Source organism: Ovis canadensis, chromosome 3 (genome assembly GCF_042477335.2).
Source record: "Ovis canadensis isolate MfBH-ARS-UI-01 breed Bighorn chromosome 3, ARS-UI_OviCan_v2, whole genome shotgun sequence".
Lineage (NCBI taxonomy): Eukaryota > Metazoa > Chordata > Mammalia > Artiodactyla > Bovidae > Ovis > Ovis canadensis.
The window spans coordinates 18,685,540-18,707,024 of record NC_091247.1 but is presented as its reverse complement, the minus strand read 5'-3'; the positions used below and the strand labels follow the sequence as shown (position 1 = coordinate 18,707,024).

General features: G+C 50.2%; 1 protein-coding gene and 1 non-coding gene across 3 annotated transcripts in view; one reads left to right on the top strand and one right to left on the bottom strand.

Annotated features, from left to right (window-relative positions):
- Positions 1 to 21,485, bottom strand: part of ASAP2 (ArfGAP with SH3 domain, ankyrin repeat and PH domain 2) — a 157,211-nt gene that overhangs the window by 77,647 nt on the left and 58,079 nt on the right. For both annotated transcript variants that reach the window (XM_069582563.1, XM_069582564.1), the window contains exon 3: positions 12,161 to 12,306. In XM_069582563.1, coding sequence (XP_069438664.1) covers positions 12,161 to 12,306 — 146 coding nt within the window. The remainder of the gene's footprint in view (positions 1 to 12,160; positions 12,307 to 21,485) is intronic.
- On the top strand, positions 14,116 to 14,188 carry TRNAC-GCA (transfer RNA cysteine (anticodon GCA)). The gene has a single exon. It is a non-coding gene; the product is annotated as a tRNA-Cys (tRNA).

Sequence of the window (21,485 nt, the reverse complement as noted above, 5' to 3'; positions counted from 1 at the left end):
GACCAGCTCCGGGCCTCCCTCAGACAGCCTGTACCAGAGCTGTCCCGCAGTCTCAGGTCCATAGCTGAACAAACCATCCCCATTCCGGCCACGAGAGGTGAAAACCACAGCCAAGGGCTCACTGCACATACGTCGTGCTCAGTGGCTCCAGCCTCAACTCACCAGCAATGTAACCATTATGATCTATGGGAAGAATTAAAACTACCCCTGGGCGACCCAACACAAATATTTTCCTTAGCACCAAGCAAGCACTGGGCTTTCTCTTATCCTCTGACTTTTCTGACTTAGTTTTAACAAGTGTAAGTAAAACGGCTTTTCTGAAACACCAAGCTCGATCTGAGTATAAATTATGACTCTTAATCGCTGCTAGAAAGTAGGATCTAACACCGAGAGCACATAGGCAATCTTTAACAGTCTTCCCCTTCTCTGTCTCCCCTTTTCCTGGGTTCCCTTGGATATGTCTTGACAGGAAGAATTGATAAGTGATCAAATGTCCATAATCTCAGAAGGAGAAGAATGAGTCAGTCGTGGAGAGACAGGCAGACAGGCTATCAGAGACCAAGGGCAGCCTCGGTAACATCACAGCTGATCAGCAGACACAGATAAGGAGATGGGGGCAGTGGGGGAATACAGCCAGACAGCAGCCATCTTCCCACATGGCTTCTTCCTAATTGTTATGTTTTGGTCTCAAAATTCCTCAACCCTAGCTTTGCCACTTTCATACTCTAAAATCCGCTCCCACCCCAACTCTTCCCCTGACATAGGAGCAAGGTCTCAGCTGCTCCTTCAGCTCATCACTGGTCACCAGCAGCTGCTGAGCCAGGCAAAGCTCCGCCCCTGGTCCCAGCCTGACCCACAGGACCCCGGAAGCATCCTCCTTCCCGACTCGGGCAATAAGTACACGTGTGCTGCCCTGGGGATCCATCCGGAAGCCTGAAGCTAGAAAGGATTCTCACATCTCAGCACACTATTTTCAGGAGCAGCAAAGAGAAGAGCCTTCGACTGCAAGGAGATCCAACCAGTCCATCCTAAAGGAGATCAATCCTGAATACCCCCTGGAAGGACTGATGCTGAAGCTAAAACTCCAATACGTTGGCCACCTGATGGAAAGAACTGACTCACTGGAAAAGAACCTGATGCTGGGCAAGACTGAGGGCAAGAGAAGGGGACGACAGAGGATGAGATGGTTGGATGGCATCACCAACTCTATGACCATGAGTTGGCAAGCTCCAGGAGATGGTGAAGGACAGGAAAGCCTGGCATGCTGCAGTTCATGAGGTTGCAAAGAGTCCAAATGACTTAGCAGCTGAACAACAAACAACTAGAAGACTCGGGACAGAAAAGCTGCTGGGCAGAATCTTCTTGGCTTTCGAGTCTAGAAAAGAACAGGTCTTTTAAGGGCTCTCCTCAAAAACCCTTCATAGTGGCCAACTCTTCTGGGACAATCAGTGTTTCCTTAAAAGGCCATATATAAAACATGGCTGAAGAGCCTTACCTGAAATGTAGCTGTGTCACATAAGCTTATTTTAATATGCCTAATCTATGAGAAAGCAGAGACCGAAATGATGACACTGGGATCTGCAGGGTTTTGTTTCCTTTTTAACTTGAGCAAATGCTGCTCAGTCACAGAGTTCAGTTCAGTTCAATCACTCAGTCGTGTCCAACTCTTTGAAACCATATAGACTGCAGCACGTCAGGCCTCTCTGTCCACCACGAGCTCCCAGAGTTTACTCAAACTCATGTCCATTGAGTTGGTGATGCCATCCAACCATCTCATCCTCTCTCGTCCCCTTTTCCTCCTGCCCTCAATCCCTCCCAGCATCAGGGTCTTTTCCAATGAGTCAGTTCTTTGCATCAGGTGGCCAAAGGATTGGAGCTTCAGCTTCAACATCAGTCCTTCCAATGGATATTCAGGACTGACTTCCTTTAGGATGGACTGGTTGGATCTCCTTGCAGTTCAAGGGACTCTCAAGAGTCCTCTCCAACACCACAGTTCAAAAGCATCCATTCTTTGGTGCTCATCTTTCTTTTTAGTCTAACTCTCACATCCATACATGACTACTGGAAATCACAGAATTAAGGAGGTAAAGATTTCAAAGAAGGGCAAACACCTGTTCATACGTGCTCAGGCCCCCGCAGCACCTCTGTGTGGGAGGGCGGAGAGCTGCAAAGACCTCAGACCTCACTGCTTCAAACAAGGGCATTCCTAGCAGAGGCTTTGGCATGAGCCAAGGACATGCACAGAGGAAGCAGGTATACCTGCCTGGAGCTGCGAAGACTCCTCCAGGAGCTGGAGCCTGAGACCCGGGGCAGGGAGGGAGGGAGAGAGTCTGTGTGTGTGCGCATGCAGGGTGTGTTACAGTAATAGGAAAGGCTTTACACCTGTGCAGTCCAGTACAACAGACACTAGCTACACAGGCCCATCCAAATTGAAGTGGCTTAAAACTAAATCAAGTTTGAAACTGAGTTCCTCAGCTGTGCTAGCATGTTTCAAGTGCACAAGAGCCACGGGGGGTGAGTGGTTTCTGATACTGGATAGAGCTAATGCAGACCATGTCCATCAACACACGGTTCCGGTGGACAGCAATGCTTTACATGAGCAACCTCAAGAAAACGGTAAGCAGCTCTGAGGTATGATGCATACACGCACCCAGAAAACCACTGCCCAAATCCAGATAGTGAATGCACCCGTCACCTCCAGGGCCTTTCTGCAATCCCTACCTCCCAGCTGCTCATTCCTCCATCTCCAGTCTCCAGGCAACAGCTGATCTGCTTCTGTCTTCACAGAGTAACCTGCATTTTCCAGGGCTTCACATACGTGAAATCCTACACGGTGCACTGCTTTCTGCCGGCTTCCTTCATCCTTGCTTTGAGAGCCATCAGTGTTGCTGCATCAGTGGCTCCCTCCCATTCCTGCGGAACAGTTTTCCATCACCTGGCTTATCCACACACCTGCTGACAGGTTTCTGAGTTCTTTCCAGTCTGGGAGCTGCTACAGATCTTACAAAGGGCTTCCTTCCCTGGTAGCTCAGACGGCAGAGAATCCGCCTGTGATGCAGGACATCTGGGTTCCATCCCTAGGTTGGAAGGCCGAACACCTGCTCCCCCTGGAGGTGCCCACCCTCCACGACGTGCCGTCTACATCGGGGTTCCCTTTTTCCAGTCCACAGAGCAGTTTCTCAGAGACACACAGACACACAGGAAAACCATCTAGGCCACTTTCATTTTTGGTGATTTCTCCCCAGGGACTGGTGAAAACATTGCCGCAGGCCTACCACACGTGCACATGGGTGCACATACCAGGTAGTGTCCTGCTCGCTCTCTCACATGGGGCCCTCATGCACACACGTGCCCAGGCCTGGTTCTTGGCAGCAGAGTCACTCTGATGGTTTGTTTAATTAAAAAGGGAGACGGGGAGCCCACGCAGTCCCTGAGTGTTTAACGCAAACTGAAAGATCAAAACCAGGCAGCTGCCAAAAACACTGGCAACTTTCACACAAGAAAGCGGGGAGACAGCTGACCCGGTTTCTGCCTTTAGCGCTGCGTCTCTGGCAGTCACTCCACTTTGATCTTTCAGGTTCTAAGTGCAGAGAAAACAGCGACCCTCTTTCACTGGGGAGCAGATGACGAAACGACCCACCGCAGCCCACCTACAGCCGTGTGGTCAGCTCTGAGAGGCGCGGGGGCCGGCAGAGAAAAGCCCAGTACTCATAAACCCACAGCGTCTTCTAAAACCCATGTGATGTTAAAGTTGCTGAGTTAAGCTATCACCAAAAACAAAAGCACCTTTTCCAATGCATCAGCTCTGAGAACTCAAGGGTGGACACGCGGCCGAGTGTACACTCTGGCATCCTGGCCTCAGTCTCCCCAGGGGAAGATGGGAAGTGGTCCACTGGGCTGTCCTTAGCACAGCTGGTTCCGACACCAAGCTCAGTGTCACCAGGACTGATTAGAAATGCGAATGGAGAGTGAACTCTGGGAGATGGTGCCCAGCAGAGTGTTCTAGCAGCTGCTCAGGTGCTGTCACTGGGTGAAGCTTGAGAACCACGATTCAGTAGGTGTATGTGGGGCCTGGGTCTTTTAACTAGTTCCAGATGATGCTATTGCTGGTCCACGGACCATACTTTGAGAATTTCTGCTCTCAGGCGATGCTTCTCAGACTTGAATGGGCTGATTTGTACCCTGGGAAAATGGAGTTCGGCAGGCCTAGCAGACAAGGGTCTGGGGGTGGGCAGTGGGGTCCTGCGTGTCTAAGTAGCTCCAGGTGACTCCACTTGAGTGCAAGGCTAGGGCTCTCTGAGGGCAAGACGAGGACTCTGGGGATGGCAAATGAAACAAATGATGTCCAAGAGCCTTGTAAACCAGAATTTACAATGTACAAGTACTGATGCAGCTTGTCAAATTTTAGGTTTAAAGGAGGGCTTCCCTGATGGCTCCAGGGGTAAAGACTGCGTGCAATGCTGAAGACAGGGGTTTGATCCCTGCGTCAGGAAGATCCCCTGGAGAAAGAAATGGCAACCCGCTCCAGTGATGTTTGGCCTGGAAAACGCCATGGTCAGAGGAGCATGGCAGTCTACAGTCCATGGGGTCACAAAGAGTCAGACAGACTGAGTAACGAACACTTTCACTTTTAAGGGAAGCGATGTGTTCATGAACTTGGCAAAGGGCCTGGACATGGATGGACTCTGGGATAACCCCCAGAACCCCCGCCCACCTATACTGAGGACCCAAGCACCCGAGGCCGTGAGAGTCACCTCGACACCTTCCGAGGTCGCACCTCAGGCCTCCACAGCATTTGTACAGGGCTGGGTCGGCCCACAGAGCATCCTAATAAAAGTAGCCCTGATGGGAGCAGTGAGTGCTTCCTGCCCGGGGAACTGGGTGCCCCCAACAGGCACTCGCTCACTCTTCTCAGCTGAGCTCTCCTCCTGGGCCCGCCTCTCCAGGGCTTTTCCCACCTTCTCTGACCTTGAGGAGTCAATGTACCATAGGAGTTACAATGAAGTGGCCCTGCCTTTCTGGAAAAAAAAAAAAAGAATCGAAGTACAACGCGTACGGGGTAGTGTCTGTGCTACAACCAAACATGGGCTCTGATAGCAAGTAGCCTTACTGCTTTTGTTGTTTTGATCCAACTAAGGACATGCTCTCATTCGGGTCAGCAATCTGTAAGTATAGGAAACAGCTTGTGCTGCTGAAGTCTTGTGGTGTTCTCGTTCAGTCATTCAGTTGTGTCCAACTCGACAATACCATGGACTGCAGAATGCCAGGCTTCCCTGTCCTTCCCCATCTCCCGGAGCTTGTTCAAACTCACGTCCATTGAGTCGGTGATGCCATCCAACCATCTCATCCTCTGTTGCCCTCTCCTTCTGTCTTCAACCTTTCCCATCAAGTCGGCTCTTTGCATCAGGTGGCCAAAGCGTTGAAGCCTCAGCTTCAGCATCAGTTTCCTTCCAATGAATATTCAGGGTTGATTTCCTTCAGGATTGGCTGGTGTGATCTCCTTGCTGTCCAAGGCACTCTCAAGAGTCTTCTTCAGCAAAAAGAATTTCCAAGCATATATCATCAGGCCAGACAAAAATCATTCACAGCAGAGGTTTCCAGGTGTCCAACATGACTGTCAGTAGGTCCATCAGCACTCTGTTCCCCTAGGGAAGCCCCAGCCTTCAAGCCCTCCCACTCAAGGCTCACAGACTCCTACTCTGTGTACAACCTAAGCAGCTGGTCATGCATTCTCCAGCTCACAGTGCTGGGGAAGCAGGCGCTAAGAGAGGTGGAGACCAGCAATTAGCGGGGCAAACAGTGTCAGGATATTTAAAAAAAAAAAAAAACACCAGACCTTGAAAATGGAAATCTGACAGTCTGACACCAGTCTAAGGGCAGGTACTCCTACGTAGCAGGTACCAGGCACTGGGGGGTTTCTCTAGAGCTCAGCACAGCTCCTTAATTTATGCCCTAGACAACTGTACAACATTACTTTGCCAACAAAGGTCTGTCTAGTCAAAGCTATGGTTTTTCCAGTAGTCATGTATGGATGTGAGAGTTGGACTATAAAGAAAGCTGAGTGGTGAAGAACTGATGCTTCTGAACTGTGGTTTTGGAGAAGACTCTTGAGAGTCCCTTGGACTGCAAGGAGATCCAACCAGTCCATCCTAAAGGAGATCAGTCCTGAATATTCATTGGAAGGACTGATGCTGAAGCTGAAACTCCAATCCTTTGGCCACCTGATATGAAGAACTGACTCATTGGAAAAGGCCCTGATGCTGGGAGAGATTGAAGGTGGGAAGGAGAAAGGAATGACAGAGGATGAGATGGTTTGATGGCATCACTGACTCGATGGGCACGAATCTGAGTAAACTCCAGGAGCTGGTGATGTGGACATGGAGTGCTGCAGTCCACGGGGTCACAAAGAGTCGGACACGACTGAGCGACTGAGCTGAACTGAGACAATGGTAAACCTTCCTCCTCTAAAGATGAAATTACGATCAATGCCCCCGCTGAAAAAATACTGTAGGACATTTTTTAAAAAATGGAAAACAGACACAGAAAGCAAACTTATGGTTATCAGAGGAGACAGCGGGGACAGGGGCACATGTGGAGTTTGGAATTAACACACACACACTATAGATAAAACACAGGAACAACAGGCACCTGCTGTACAGGGAACTACAGTCAAAGTCGTATAATAACCTACAAAGGAGAAGAATCTGAGAAAGAATATACCTGTGTAACTGACTCACTCTGCTACATACTGAAACTAACACAACACTGTAAATTAACTCTATTGCAATTTTAAAAAATGCTTTCAGAAGAGAAAGAATGTAAGACATTTTCAGTAGACACGAAAACAGGAGAAACTGTACAGGATCACTGAGGCTGAGAGCCTCTGCTTAAGTGAGCTCCACGGTGAGCAAAACGTGATGAGCTTCGTTATCATGGAGAATCAGCATCTGCTGCCTCAGGCCTCCCTGTTGGGCCCTGCCCGCATCACAAGGACAAAGCCACACTCTCCCCAGCAACCTTACTAGCTCTTTGCTCTGTGGCTATTAATGTCTTCTAACTCCAATCGTGTGTTAAAAAAAATTTTTTTAACTTCCGTACACGTTGGTCAATGGGACTTTAGGTTCCTCTTTTCATGAGAGTGAAGTGAAATTCCTCAGCCCCTGGGCCGCTGTCAGCTCTCACCCTGGAGCTCCGTCCTGGGCCATGCTCTCACCTGGGGCAGGTTTACGATCTGAGGGTAGATATTTCATGAGCCATTCTCTGAAAACAGAGCTGGACACGACATACCTGCAACTGAACTTTCAGGAAATCTGTCTTTTCACGCAGCCCTTCACTAAAAGGCCACTTATTTAAAAAATTATTTTCAGTTGGAGGAACACGGCTTTACAATATTGTGTTGGCTTCTGCCACGTGTGCGTGCGTGCTCACTCAGCCATGTCCGACTCTCTGCGACCTTATGGACTGTAGCCTGCCAGGCTCCTCAGTCCATGAGATTCTCCTGGAAAGAGGACTGGAGTGAGTGAGCTGCCGTGCCCTCCTCCAGGGGATCTTCCCGACCCAGGGATCAAACCCAGGTCTCCTGCATTGCAGGCGGATTCTTTACCACTGAGCCACCAGGGAAGCCCTGGCTTCTGCCAAACATCAGTATAAATCAGTCATTGGTATACCTATGGGCCCTCCCTCTTGAACCTCCCTCCCACCTCCCAGCCCAGCCCAGCTCACCCCCTGGGTTGTCACAGAGCACTGGACTTGGGCCACCTGTGCCGTACAGCAAATTTCCAGCGGCTCTCTAATTTTACACGTGGTAATGTACGTGTTTCAGTGCCACTCTCTCAGTTCATCCCACCCTCTCCTTCCACCCCCAGTGCTCGCAAGTCTGTTCTCTATGTCTGCGTCTCCACCTCTGCCCTGCAAACAGGCTCGTCAGTACCCTCTTTCTAGATTCCATATATATGCATTAATAAACAGTATTTGTCTTTCTCTTTCTGACTGACTTCACTCTGTAGAATAGTCTCTAGGTTCATCCGTCTGATTAGAACTGAGTTAAATGCATTCAGAAGGCCCTGTCGTAACACTGAAACAGCCTTGCAAAACCTTTCCACGAACACAGGAGACTGGGCTGACTTTATCACCAGCCTGACTTCACACCTGTTACATTTCTGGGGGCAACCTTGCTTTTTGCTTTCTCCTGCATCACTGCAGAGAGAATTCATAGCCTCTCTGAAGGTGAGAATCTCACCCATTAGTAACAACATCATTACTCTATATTAAGTTAGCTTTTCTCTGGGAGATGTTCTAACTGCTTTATATTCATTCTTTCATCCTGAAGAACAGGTAGGTGGTAATTATTATTCTTTCTGGACGAGGAGGTAAAACTGAGGCTCTTGGCTACGTGGAACTGAAATGGTTTTTGAATGCCTGAGAGAAAAGCAAAAGCCAGGCTTTTAAAACAAGAGATAGAACAGATTTGACCAAAATAGGAGTAAGAATGGTATACAAAATACCAAAAAAGGAGAATTCTCCTATAAGCAGCTCACTCTCATTGATAGCTTCTTAGAAGCAGCCCCTTGGCGTCCTTAAGGCCACAGACCTGTAGCACCAACCCTGCCAGGGGCACCTGGCCTGGGAATGCGAATTTGCACACAAATAAGCTATCTGCTTGGAAACAGGAGAGTAAAAAAACCAAAATGACAGTTATGCACCTGGACTCAGAGCTACTGCTGTCCGAGCTGTAGTAAATTTCTTTTGCTCAGTCACTCAGTCGTGTCTGACTCTTTTGCAACCCCATGGGCTGTAGCCCATCAGGCTCCTCTGCACGTGGAATTCTCCAGGCAAGAACGCTGGAGTGGGTTGCCATTCCCTTCTCCAGGGGATCTTCCTGACCCAGGGATCGAACCCATGTCTCCTGCATTGCAGACAGATTCTTTACCATCTGAGCCACCAGGGAAGCCCTGTAGTAAGTTACCTGACCACAGTAACACAGACATGACACCTATGTGCTGGGTTTCTAATTTACCAACAGCCCTTCCCACTGATCCCTGTTATCCTGATGCTGGCCAGGTGAGGCGGGGCGGTTTTCTCACCCCTGTTTTAGGATGAGGCAGCTGCGGGGTCAGATGCCTCGTGGCTGCAGTAATAAAACCCAGGGGCCTGTCTTTATGCCACATTTTTCCCTGCATTGCCTTCCCTTTTGTTCTGTCCCTTTTTCCTCCCAAGGAGGTGACAAGGGGCCTAAATTCCTTTAAATACCAAGGGGAAAGGGCATGGGATTGGGGTTTTAAGACCCAGATGTGACTCCCAACTGTCCCTGGCAGGGGTTCTGATGTGCCTGGGATGGCAGAACCATGCGGTAGTGGCCCCACGTGACAGTGTACCCGTCACAATGTCCAGGCCCTGCTCTGCTTTTAGTTTTGCAGAAAATCAAGAAACAAAGGGCCTGCTTTTGTCTAACTGCAGCTGCTCATGTTAAAGCTGAGGACAAGCTACTTCACGTAGGAGTCCACCATATGGATCGATGCAGGTGGGCTCGTCTGCACCTGGAGGCGCACGTCCAAAGGCTGGCAAGGACTGAGAGCCGCCGGGAGGGAGATGAGCTCTTTAAACCAGCAGGGCTCCAGTTACCTAACCTACAAAGTGGGGACAATACTGACTCACCTTATGGGATTGCTACAAGGATGAAATAAGCTAAGATGTGCAAAAGCAACTGGCTGTGCTCCTAACAAAACTAGGCATGGCGTCATCATCTCCATCTCACAGCTGAGAAAACCTGAGTGGAGATCGGCTGAGAGAAGACCCAGGGTCTTCTTCTCTGCTCGCGGTGGGGGACAGACCCTGGCCCCTGGCCTCCCTTTCCTGCCTTCACGCCACCCGCTCAGTCATGGCGCTGACTCTTCCCCTTCTCTGTCCTCGTGGGACCCCTTTCACTGCTTTTTTTCTGGTTGGATCCTGGTCCCTGACTCACACATCTTCCTCTTTTTTGGCTTCCCTCTTCACGGTGCTCAAGCACAACCTCTAGGAGTTTCAGAGAAATGACGTTTGGGAGCTTTGCATGTCTGAAACATCTCTTAAGTCTACGTTCATGCTCAGGTGCTGGGCCTCATTAAGGTTAGACTATGTTCCCCAGGATTTTAGCAGCAACGTTCCAGACCTTTCAAAGTTTCGAGGGTTACTGTTGAGACGGCCAGTGCCATCCTGATGCTTAATCCTGTGTGTGCTTTCTGAAGGCATTTAAGGTCTTTCGCCATTTCACAGGGGATGCCTTGGGGTGGGCAGGTCCTTTCCCTCACTGCCCTGGGCCCTTCCATCTAGTTTCAGGAACCATCTTTCACTTGGTTGTCCTCCTCTCTCTCCTACTCTCTTATTGTAAAACGCCTGTCAGTTGGACAATGGACCTTGAGGATTAATCCCCGACCCATCCTTTAACTGCTCCCCCACTTTTTGGTCCTGGTTGGTCCTTTTGATCTATTTTTGAGAGACTTGTCTTACTCTATCCCTTCTCGTAGGATTTCCAATGTCATATTTTCCTACGTTAACTGTCTCCCCCTCTTTAACGACAAGCTGTATCCCACTCTCCCTTCCGATTTCTTTTGAGGAATTAAATGTAGCTTCTTTAAAGTTATCGTCTGTTCTTTGCATTGTCTGCTCCCTCCTCAGATCTTCCTTCTGTTTATTTTGGTCTGTTTGATTCTGGGGGCAGTTCATTCATATTTAAGAGGGAGGCATGTGGCAGCTGGCTGGCAGCTCAGTGAGACAGAAAGGGGCTTACCTCCCGAGGGGCTGGGGGATTACGGGCTTGGGGGATTAGTCCGCAGGCTGGTTTTACACTAGAAGACCCCCCGCATGTCAGTGTTTAAAGAGAACTTCCCTGGGACCATGCAGTTTCTCCAGTTGGCTGCGGGGGAAGAAAAGTTCCCCTGTGACTCAGCGGTGAGGCCCTAACAAGCCAAGTGCCCGTGTTTGGGGAGGGAGTGGGGCTGGAAGCGGGGAGCCGGGCTCCATGTATGGTCTGCGTGCCGTCAGCCTGTCACCTGACAAACGGGAGACAAATTTGACAAGAGCCCCAAGAGACTCCAGATTAACCCAAGTAAAGAACTTCAGCACAGCAATAGCTTTTTACTCTTACCATTTCCAACGGAAACATTTCACAAGTGAAAACACGGAGAGAGACCGAGAGTGCCGTAACGATCTGGTCCTCTCCCCTCCTGGCCATTAACCCCCACGCTGTGGTCCCTTGTCTCCGCCCTGCCAAGGCCAGATGTCCAAACCAGCCACCATCACCACTGCAAGAATGAGGAGCTCGTTTCTCACTTGTTATGAGCTTGCTGACAGGACAAATGAAAAAGACGCTGTTGTTTGTGACCTACACAGAAAGCATTATTGAGTTCTTGACCTGGTCTGGTTGTCCATGACCTCTGGGAGAAGCCAAGGAGAGAAAAACAGGAAAGAGATGCCGGGACCATCCCCGAGTACATTCCCCTCGTGGAAGAAACTGTCCAAAGGGTCACACACCCCCTCCCTCTCAGGCTGCCCACTTCTTCAGAATTCAGCTCCCATTACGGGGATGACACAGGGCTGCCAAGCACAAGAAAGAACCCATTCACCCCGTTTTACCCAGCACCTACCACAGGCAGGAACTACTCAGTCCGTACTTCCGTTTGCTCTAAAAAGTGAGTTTTTTTCCTTAGGTTCTGCATTTGGGAGCATGAATGGCCTTTAAATATTCACGGTAATTTCTGGGCTTTGATTAAAGGTTACCTTGCTGTGTAAGACGAGTTTGAAACATATCTATTAAATACTGGAAGTTTAAATACCTACTCTAATCACCAGAAACAGGCTTACTCTACCCAGTTAAGAAACTTCTGAAAATTGAACTCAGACCCCCTTAAGAAGATGAATGCATTTATCCATTTTGAGCCTCAGCTGTGCACCTGTAAAATGCCGAGTTAAAATTTTAAAAAGTCTTACTAGAGTAAAAATTACAATTCTAAAATTATTCCAAAGTGACCTAATGTACATAGAAAATATAATTCTTTTAGGTACTGTGGCAGGTAGGAAAGGTATTCCTCGTTCATCAGACAAACCTCAATTACTGTCTATGGAGTCCCCTTCCGGGCGGGAGTGTCCGCACCACCTGTTCGCCTCACACGCTCATGACACTCACCAGGTTTTTGAACAGCGCCGTCAGCTCCTTGGTAAACACTGAGAACTTGAGGAACGCGCTCCCCAGGTCCGGGTCATCTCTGCACACGCAGTTGCCCCCGAACTTCTCCAGCGCCTGCGTGTACTGCTCCTCGTTCTCCACGTGCGCTGCAACGGTAACGCGAGAGGCACGGTCAGGGCATCGACACTCCCGGCCCGCCCTCCGCCAGGTCCTGATGTGTCAGCAAAACTGGACATGTTAAAAGCCTGAAAATCTGAGAAAAGTCAAGGCGCACCAGGGACAGAAATAACTCCGCTGTCCCAACAACCACCCATCGGACCAGCGTGGGTGCGTGCTCCGTTGTGTCTGACTCTGCTACCCTATGGACTGTATGTAGCTCACCAGGCTCCTCTGTCCATGGTATTTCCCAGGCAAGAATACTCAAGCAGGTTGCCATTTCCTCCTTGAGGTTATCTTCCTGACCCAGGGATCAAACTCGTGTCTCCTACATTGGCAGGAGGATTCTTTACTACTTGAGCCACCAGGGAAGCCCCCAACTGTGCCAGCAACAGACCCCAAAGAACAAGCAGGATGACCAGGAGGGAGGCACTTCACACAAGTCCCACGGTGTCCAGTTGGTGCGATGATATCCCAAGGGAACCTCCCCCCATGGCCCCACAATCTCTAACTGATGCGATGAAATCCCAAGGTGACGCCCCCTCCACCCCTCATGGCCCCCATGATTGCAGGACTCGCAGCCCATAGCCCTAGTCCTCTCCTGGAATCCAGCCTCTGGTAGGACACTCAGCCAGCCACACACCCTGGCTTCTCCTGCAACACAGACAAGCCACAGTCCTCGGAGCACAGGCTGGGGCACCTCTCTTCATGACATGCCCTCTGCCCGGGGGCCCTGCCCTCCTCTCCAGGCCTTCCATGCCCCTGCCCACGTCCTCAACACCGTCCTGGCCTTGCACTCAGCATGGTAAGCATGCAACCACTTGGTAAGCGTGGTCCCCAACAAACCAGGTGCTTACACGGGAGGAACTAGGTCTTATTTGTCTTTGTGCTTGAGATGTAAGACCACGTGTGTGTTGTCTGAATGAAAAAAGCAAACCCTGGTCACCCATCTGAAGGTGTTTTACCACCATTAGGCTCCAAGGCAGTAGTAGCTTAGTGCGTGAAAAGCCTGGGTTCTGAGTCTCCGACTCTGTGGGTCCCAGGCCCCGTGGGACATCAAAATCATACACAGGTCCTTATCAAATTGCAGAAGAAAGAGTCCCATCTCAGGATTAGAAGCAGGGTGGGAAGGGGACGTGGAATTCTGGTTAGCCAATGTGGCTGGACGTGAGCTCTCACTTCAGGGCCAGCATTTTTAAACGACCCCACCAGTCTAATAAAACAGCCTCCTGGCATGGACACTTGAGTCCTGTTCCTCCATGGCTCCAGTCAGAAATGTGACACAACTCTACAGGTGTATCAGGGCGGGTGGGCGGGCGTGCCAGCCTGCACGTGAACCACACTAGGCAAGGTCAGCCACATCTCTAGACTGCTGCCTCACAAGGAGGACGGCCCAGGGCTGCCAGGTGATCACAGAAAGCCCCGAGCTACAGCTCCTTCACCAAAGAATGGATCCTGAAAAACCGCCTGTGGTCCCCCAAAGTCCTCCTCAGGGAAACGGGACCACCGTCAGCAGTGCTGGGACCCACAGGGGACACGTGCTCATGGAAGGCGGCCCTGGGCCTGAGCTGGGCCCCAGGATCCACTGACGGTGCACCCACCCACATGCCGGGGGGCACCATGCCCTCGGCTTTCATCGGGGGCATGTGGGTGCCTTACGGAATTCCCCTGAGTATCTAACAAAGACAAGAGAACACTAATTCTACCACTTTGGACCTTTTCCTTCTTTCTATTATGATTATCTTCTATGCTGGAAAAGAGCCTGAGAGTTCTGGATGCAGTATATGTATCTGTGGGCTTCCCTGGTGGCTCAGATGGTAAAGCGTCTGCCTGCAATGCAGGAGACCCAGGTTCGATCCCTGGGTCAGGAAGATCCCTGGAGAAGGAAATGGCAACCCACTCCAGTATTCTTGCCTGGAGAGTCCCATGGATGGAGGAGCCTGGTGGGCTACAGTCCACGGGGTCACAAAGAGTTGGACATGACTGAGCAAGTTTCACTTTCTTTTCTTTCTAAGACTATACTCAGCAACACACACACACACACACACACACACCCACACACACACCCACACACCCACCACATGCTGAACAGGCAGTAAAGCTGGAAGAGCCCTTAGCAGGTCCAGACCTTGGAGTCTGTGCCTCCCAGGAAACACAGATGACCTGGGAACACATGCATTTACTCTCACGGGGCTACAGTAAGGGCCATGTGAAGGACAAAGACCTGCTGTGAGACACTCACAAGGAGAAGGTAAGAATCAAAGGGGAGGATCCAGCTCACCCACACCCAGCACACGCCCAGCAGCCGTGACAATGGTTAAGCGCAGCACAGATGTCATCTACGTTGAGCACAAACAACATCCGCAGTTCTTCCAGACCTCACAACAACTTACAGGTGACATGCATGACTTCTCACAACGCTGAAAGGAAACTGGGACTCAAGGAGGTCAAGGAAGCTATCCACGGAAGCAGGGCAGAAAGTGGCTGAGCTGGGGTGCAAACCTGAGTTTGCCTGACCCCAAAGCCCATTCGAGGTCTCCCTGCTGTGCGGGCCATTCTAAAAATAGCTTACCTTCCCAAAGCCAAAGGCACGCAAGTTTTAGATTTTTTAAATTCCATTTCAGAAGCAGATCGGTTACTCCTCCTTTACCCTATAATTCTAAAACGCATGGCCAACAGTGAGGGGCAGGTCCTTTCAAACCACACACCGTTCTGTAACTATTTCAAAACTGGCGGTCAAGATGTAGGGTCTGCAAGGGTGTGGCAGCCATCAGCAGATGTCTGGGGCTGATGTCACCATCGCCACCCCCCCGCCCCTGCCCTCATTGAGAAAGACACGAACTCGGAGGCTACAGTCACCTCGGGAGCCACATGCTGCCTTCACAACACGCCTGGACCCTCACAGCTGCTCTGGGCGAGCGGGGAGAGGGGGTGTCATCTTTCAGTCAAGGCAGTTAAGTGCCCCACAAGCCTTTCTTTCAGTTAAACCTAATGATACTACATGGTGCCAGCTGGAGCATCCCTTGTTATCTGCTGAGCGAGGTAGCGTTCAGAGGGCCTATATAATCTGCCAGAGATCAAACAACGAGGTGGGTCAGGGGTCAAGTCCATCCTCTATTCATGCAGGCTGCCCCCAGCCTGGGACAACCTTGGGAGAAAGGATGCTGCCTTCTCTCCAGGGATAGTCGACCAACCAGGCACAGAGGACAAACAGCCAGCAAGGCCAGGAAGGACAGATGCACTTCCTTTCATTCCTCCTTCTGGGCCTTTTAACTAACCACCTGGTATAGGACACTTTTTTTTTTTTTTTTAAATAAAAATTCTTTCCCTTTTAAACCTTCAAAATAATATGCTGATCCCAGCAACCCCGATGGTGACTAATGAGTGTTCTGGACCATCACTGTCACCATCACCTCATGTATTTGTATTTAAAGCATTCTGATCCACTGCAATCACTATCTTCTGATGTGCAAAAGTGTCCCAGCTTAGGTCAACGGGAACCTCTTCACACACTGATCTAGTTGGGGTTTTTAAGACCAATTTCTCTTCTTGCCAACACACTTGAAAAGCTTCTTGAAAAATGACCACAGCCCGTGCGTTTCTGGGTTTCCCTGAAATAGCTGGGCCTGGTGCCCACCATCAGGACAGTAAACTCTTCACACATAATGTATTGTCTGTCTGGCCTACTGGTCCACATCACCCAAAGTTTGAGATGTTCCTACTAGAGAAAGTCATTGAGCTGCTTTATTTTTCTTTTGCCAAAACTAAATTTAAAATAGGAACCTAAAATAAATGGCTTGGGAATCAAGTTTCTGGAAAGAGCCCAACCTGGGTCTCTCATCTCCTATTTAGAGCACTGTGAAGGCCTTCCCTCTCAGAAGAGCTCACTCCCCCACCTCCTCCTTGCTCAGCTGCATCTTCACTGGTTCTCATTCACGATCCAGGGCCAAGCAACTCCGATGCGGGAGGGGCTTGGGAGGATGAGAATGTGAACCCCTGAGACCACAGCAGGTGAGACCCCAGTGCTCCCCCGGCCGGCAGCCCTCCCACTTCCCCCACCGTACTGCACCAAGGTCAGACCCTCCACCAATCCGTCAAAGGGGGTGCAGAGACTCTTGCAGGAAGAGCCGCCATGAGGCCAGCACACAGGTGCACATAGGGTGTTTAGGGGTAAAGACTGGGCCTTGCCGTGTGCCTTTTAGTTTACTTGATTATGTCAGTTTAAAGACTGATACCGAGGAGAAGGCCCAGTGCATGCCATTCAAGCAAAATGTTGGATCCAAAAGGAAAAAAGGCAGCCTTTTTACTCCCACTGGATGGACCACAGCATGTCGGGGAAGCCAACTGCCCGCCTAGCGCTACCAAAGGACAAGAAGGGTCCTGCAGCCAACTCATCTCCACCACATTCACATCTCTGGGAGTGTCTGCCCCTAGCAGGGCTGTGACGGTGTGACAGAGACACGTGTGACTACGTCCAGGGACAGACGCACCAAACTATGTGTGATGGCCTGTGACATCCTGGGGCTGGCGGTTCAGAGACGCCAAGAAGGGGTCATTTGAGCCAGGGCTCCAGGTCAGGTAGGAATTTCAAGAGACACGAGCAGGAACAGGAAGGTACTGACCCCAGGGGAATGGCCAAGGGGCCCCGTGTGTGCAGAGGTTGTGACCGCTGTCCCAGTCTACAAGTGCCCGCCAGCACCCAGCTCCTGATGCAAGGCCATCTCAGGAGATCACTGGTCTCACTGTCCCACCCACCCAGGGCCACTCCTGGGGTCTTGACAGTTTGGAGGACCCTGAAAAGAAACCCAGGACAGAGACCTCCTCTGCACAGACAAGGACACCAAAACTCAGAGAGGGCGCTGACTTGCTCAGCTTCACACAAGCTAGTTTGATGCAGCTAGAGAACTAGAACTCAGCTTTCCCAGCGCCCTGTCCTCCCAAGTCCCCCCAAGCATGCGGGGAAATGTCTCTTCATTTGCTCGTCACTATTCCTGGCTCTAGGCTAACACGGGCACGTGCTACAGTCCTCCAGGCCAAGCACACGCATTGGTGACCCAAAATTCCAAAAGCCCTGACTAGAGAGCAATGGGGGTGTGGGTGGGGGTGGGAGAAGGCAGCCTGTCAGTGATCCCCTTGACTGGGACCCTCCAGCCCACTGGCCACTCACGGTTCAGGCGGAAGCGAATCCAAGCAGATACTGCACACACCCAGCATCCACGCAGACAGCTCCACCAAGGGTGCATTTTAGGAGAGAAATACATTCTCTACAGTCACAGCTTTATAAAAACCCTACCTAGAGGATGATTAACATTCAAATGTGAGCCACAACTGTATCATCAGGAAAGCCTGCACAACTCAATGGCAAGGAGGCCAGGTCACTTCCCCTCAAGCCGTGGGCCCTGCACATAACCTGGTTTCAGATCTGACTCTCATCAGCACATGGGAAAGCAATTTCCCGGAGTCAAAGATAATCCCCTCTGCTTAACAGAATCTCAACCCTGTGAACACCCCATGGGAGAAAACCATTTTTAGAACGTTTATTTCTGGAGTCATCCCAGATAACAATCTTTCCATTCACAATTTGGTAATATGCATGAAAAGTTTTTCAAATGTTGTTGTCTTTCATTCCTTCTTATTTCTAGAAATTTATCCTAAAGAAATAATCCAGTGCTTAGAGATATATATAGGGAACCACTGATAAGCTGAAACTGCATGAAGCTCGAGCGATACGGAAATGGTTAAGAGTATCTCTTATAAAATGGAATATTATGTAAGCTTTCAACATCATGATGTAGGAATATGGTCGGGATAGAATGCCAAGTTAAAAAAAGGCAGGACACAGAACTATATATTTCATCTCAATTTTTTAAAAATGTAAAACGTAGGCAAAAGGCTGAAAGGAAAGAACATCAAAATGCTAAGGTGGTGTTAAAAGAGCAGGTGCTCGGTACCTGGCAGCTGGTGCAAGCCAGGTGCCTTCCTGTGCATTGCCGCATCCTCCTCGAAGGGGCATTTCTTGGAGGAGGAGACAGTCTGGGGGCCAGGTGGCAATTCTGACTGGCCAGGATCACAGCCTGGGAACCTCAGACTAGGAGTACAGCCCAGCCCCTCCCATCTCAGACAGGCGGGCATGCATCGGACCCTGACTTTGATCCACTGCTTTTCTGGATTTTTTTGAATGCTCTAAACTAAGCTCATATTATCTTTATCATCAGATAACAATGTAAGGAATAAATCTGAAATACCTGACCATGGCTCTCTGTACCTTTGAGATGACCAGAATCCATCTTTCTATACCAGCTTCTCCTGGACCAGCTGACATGACAAACACAGCCTCTGCAAGCTGGCCTGAGTACCTGCATCATCTCTGATGAGACACAAGCACCTGCCACCAGGAGGGTTTGGTGAGAACTCCTATCCTCTCCCATAAACCCTCTGGGTCCCGCTCAAGCCAGGCGCACGGGCATCTGGAAAGACAGCCTCACCCCTGGGTCTCACCACTTCCTCTGCTCTCTCCAACACACCAGGCCCCTCCTACTTTCAAAACTTCACACGGAACTCATTTCCATCAAGACTTCCCTGGGGTGTCCCCTCTGACGTTATAGAGACCTTTGGATGTCACCGCTGCAGATGTCTGGCACAGGGAGCCAATAATCAGTCCAGAAGGTCACGGTGTGAGCTATTAAAATGTGCCAACTGTTGTCCGTGATCACCTGATATTCTTTGATCCTGCCCTATATTAATGATGACAAAATGACACTTGGGGGGAATTCCCTGGTGGTCCAGTGGAAGAGTCAGTTTGACTCCTGGTTGAGGAACTACGATCCCTCATGATAAGTGGTGCAGCTAAATCAATAGTTAAATAAAAATTTTAAAATGACACTTGGAGTCTGTGCAGCTAACTGAACACAACCCCAGTCACCTCTGTATAAAATTCGTGTAGCAGCACACCCAGGGTTGGGAGGTGGGGAGGGGGCAAGAAATCGAGACCTATCTGAAAGGTCAGGGCGAGGTCAGGATGAAAGGTCAGGGCGAGGTCAGGATGAAAGGTTCAGGGCGAGGTCAGGATGAGAGGTCAGGGCAAGGTCAGGCATGTCGGGACATGTCCTGGCAGAGGGCGCTGCAGACAAGCCCCGGAGACAGGCTGGCAACCAAGCCGACCAATCAGGAGCTGACACGAAGCCCTCGCCATCCAATCAGGAGCTGACACGGAGCCCTTGGACACCAATCACCGCTGAGCCCGCGTTTTCTTCCTTATATGGGAGCCCTGGCCCGACTATAAAACCCCTTCCCCACCCCTCACACTTCGCAGACTCCATTTACCCTGCAGACTCCTTTTACCCCGCTGACTCCCTTTGCTTCACAGACCCCCCCTTGCTCCCTTGCTTACCCGCCCCCGGGAGTTCTGCCCGAGAGCGACGGCCCAATAAAAGGCCCTGAACAACGGTCCATAGGGGTGGTTCCTTCTTCCCGCGGCGTTTCTTACACTGTCTACCAGATATTGTTGTTCAGTCCCTCTTTGTGTGTCCGACTCTGCAACCACATGGACTGCAGCAGGCCAGGCTTCCCTGTCCTTCACCATCTCCTGGAGCTTGTTCAAACTCATGTCCATTGAGTTGGTGATGCCATTCAACCATTTCATCCTCCTGTCCCCTTCTCCTCCTGCCCTCAATCTTTCCCAGCCTCAGGGTCTTTTCTAATGAGTTGGCTCTTTGCATCAGGTGGCCAAGGTATTGGAGCTTCCACTTCAGTTCTTTCCAGTGAATATTCAGGGTTGATTTCCTTTAGGACTGACGGGTTTGATCTCCTTGCAGTCCAAGGGACTGGATGACGTACAATAAAAATCAGTAGAACGTTGTAGATTCTCTCTTCAGGAAAAGGTATCCTCACAATTTTTCATACAGATATTGGGATGCATGGACCGTTTAGGCCTGTCCATAGACCCAACACACCAGGTAAAAAAGCCCTAGCTTAGACCAGCATAAATTCCCTACCCCCAAAATATGACCATGTTCAGTCAGTTCAGTTCAGTCGCTCAGTCGTGTCTGATTCTTTGCGACCCCATGAATCACAGCACGCCAGGCCTCCCTGTCTATCACCAACTCCTGGAGTTCACTCAGACTCAAATCCATCGAGTCAGTGATGCCATCCAGCCATCTCATCCTCTGTCATCCCCTTCTCCTCCTGCCTCTAATCCCTCCCAGCATCAGAGTCTTTTCCAATGAGTCAACTCTTCGCATGAGGTGGTCAAAGTACTGGAGTTTCAGCTTCAGCATCATTCCCTCCAAAGAAATCCTAGGGCTGATTTCCTTCAGAATGGACTGGTTGGATCTCCTTGCAGTCCAAGGGAATCTCAAGAGTCCTCCAACACCACTGTTCAAAAGCATCAATTCTTCGGTGCTCAGCTGTCTTCACAGTCCAACTCTCACATCCATACATGACCACTGGAAAAACCATAGCCTTGACTAGATGGACCTTTGTTGGCAAAGTAATGTCTCTGCTTTTCAATATGCTATCTAGGTTGGTTATAAGTTTTCTTCCAAGGAGTAAGCGTCTTTTAATTTCATATATTTAATTATGTGTGATCATACCTTATTATGTACAAACCACACATGATTCATGTTAATACTTGGGACATTAAGTCACAGATCTTAGTCTTCCTTCAGATGTGCTATCCTTCCATGATTAATATGTTGATCACAGTTGCTGGGATTCCACAAATTAGCCATCTAAATTCCAGTCACTGTTCTTAGCCAGCAGAGAAGAGACAACTAGGAGCTCAGAGCCTTGCCCCTGGAAGACACCTCAAGGTCTTCAAGTACACGACTCCAGCTCCCCCTTAAACTGCCCTAGAGACACCGGGCCACCTGCCAGTCCTCTCTCTGCTGGAGCCCTTTCAACAACCAGCTCACCCTGGCTGGGGCTGACCCCCCAGCTAACTTCTCCCTCAGACCTGAGTCAAAACCGGCTATCTTGAAACTACCGCAGAGAGAGGGGCAGGGAATCCTCTCACTTCCTCATTCCAAGAAAGCCTTCAGATGCACGCTCTGCTCCCCTCCACGCCCCTGCAAGGGAAGACATCCCAGGTCCTTCCCACGTTCCCCCTCTACCACCACGGGGTTCCCGCTCTCATGTGGGTCTCCTCTTAGAGAGCTGCTCTAACAACTCA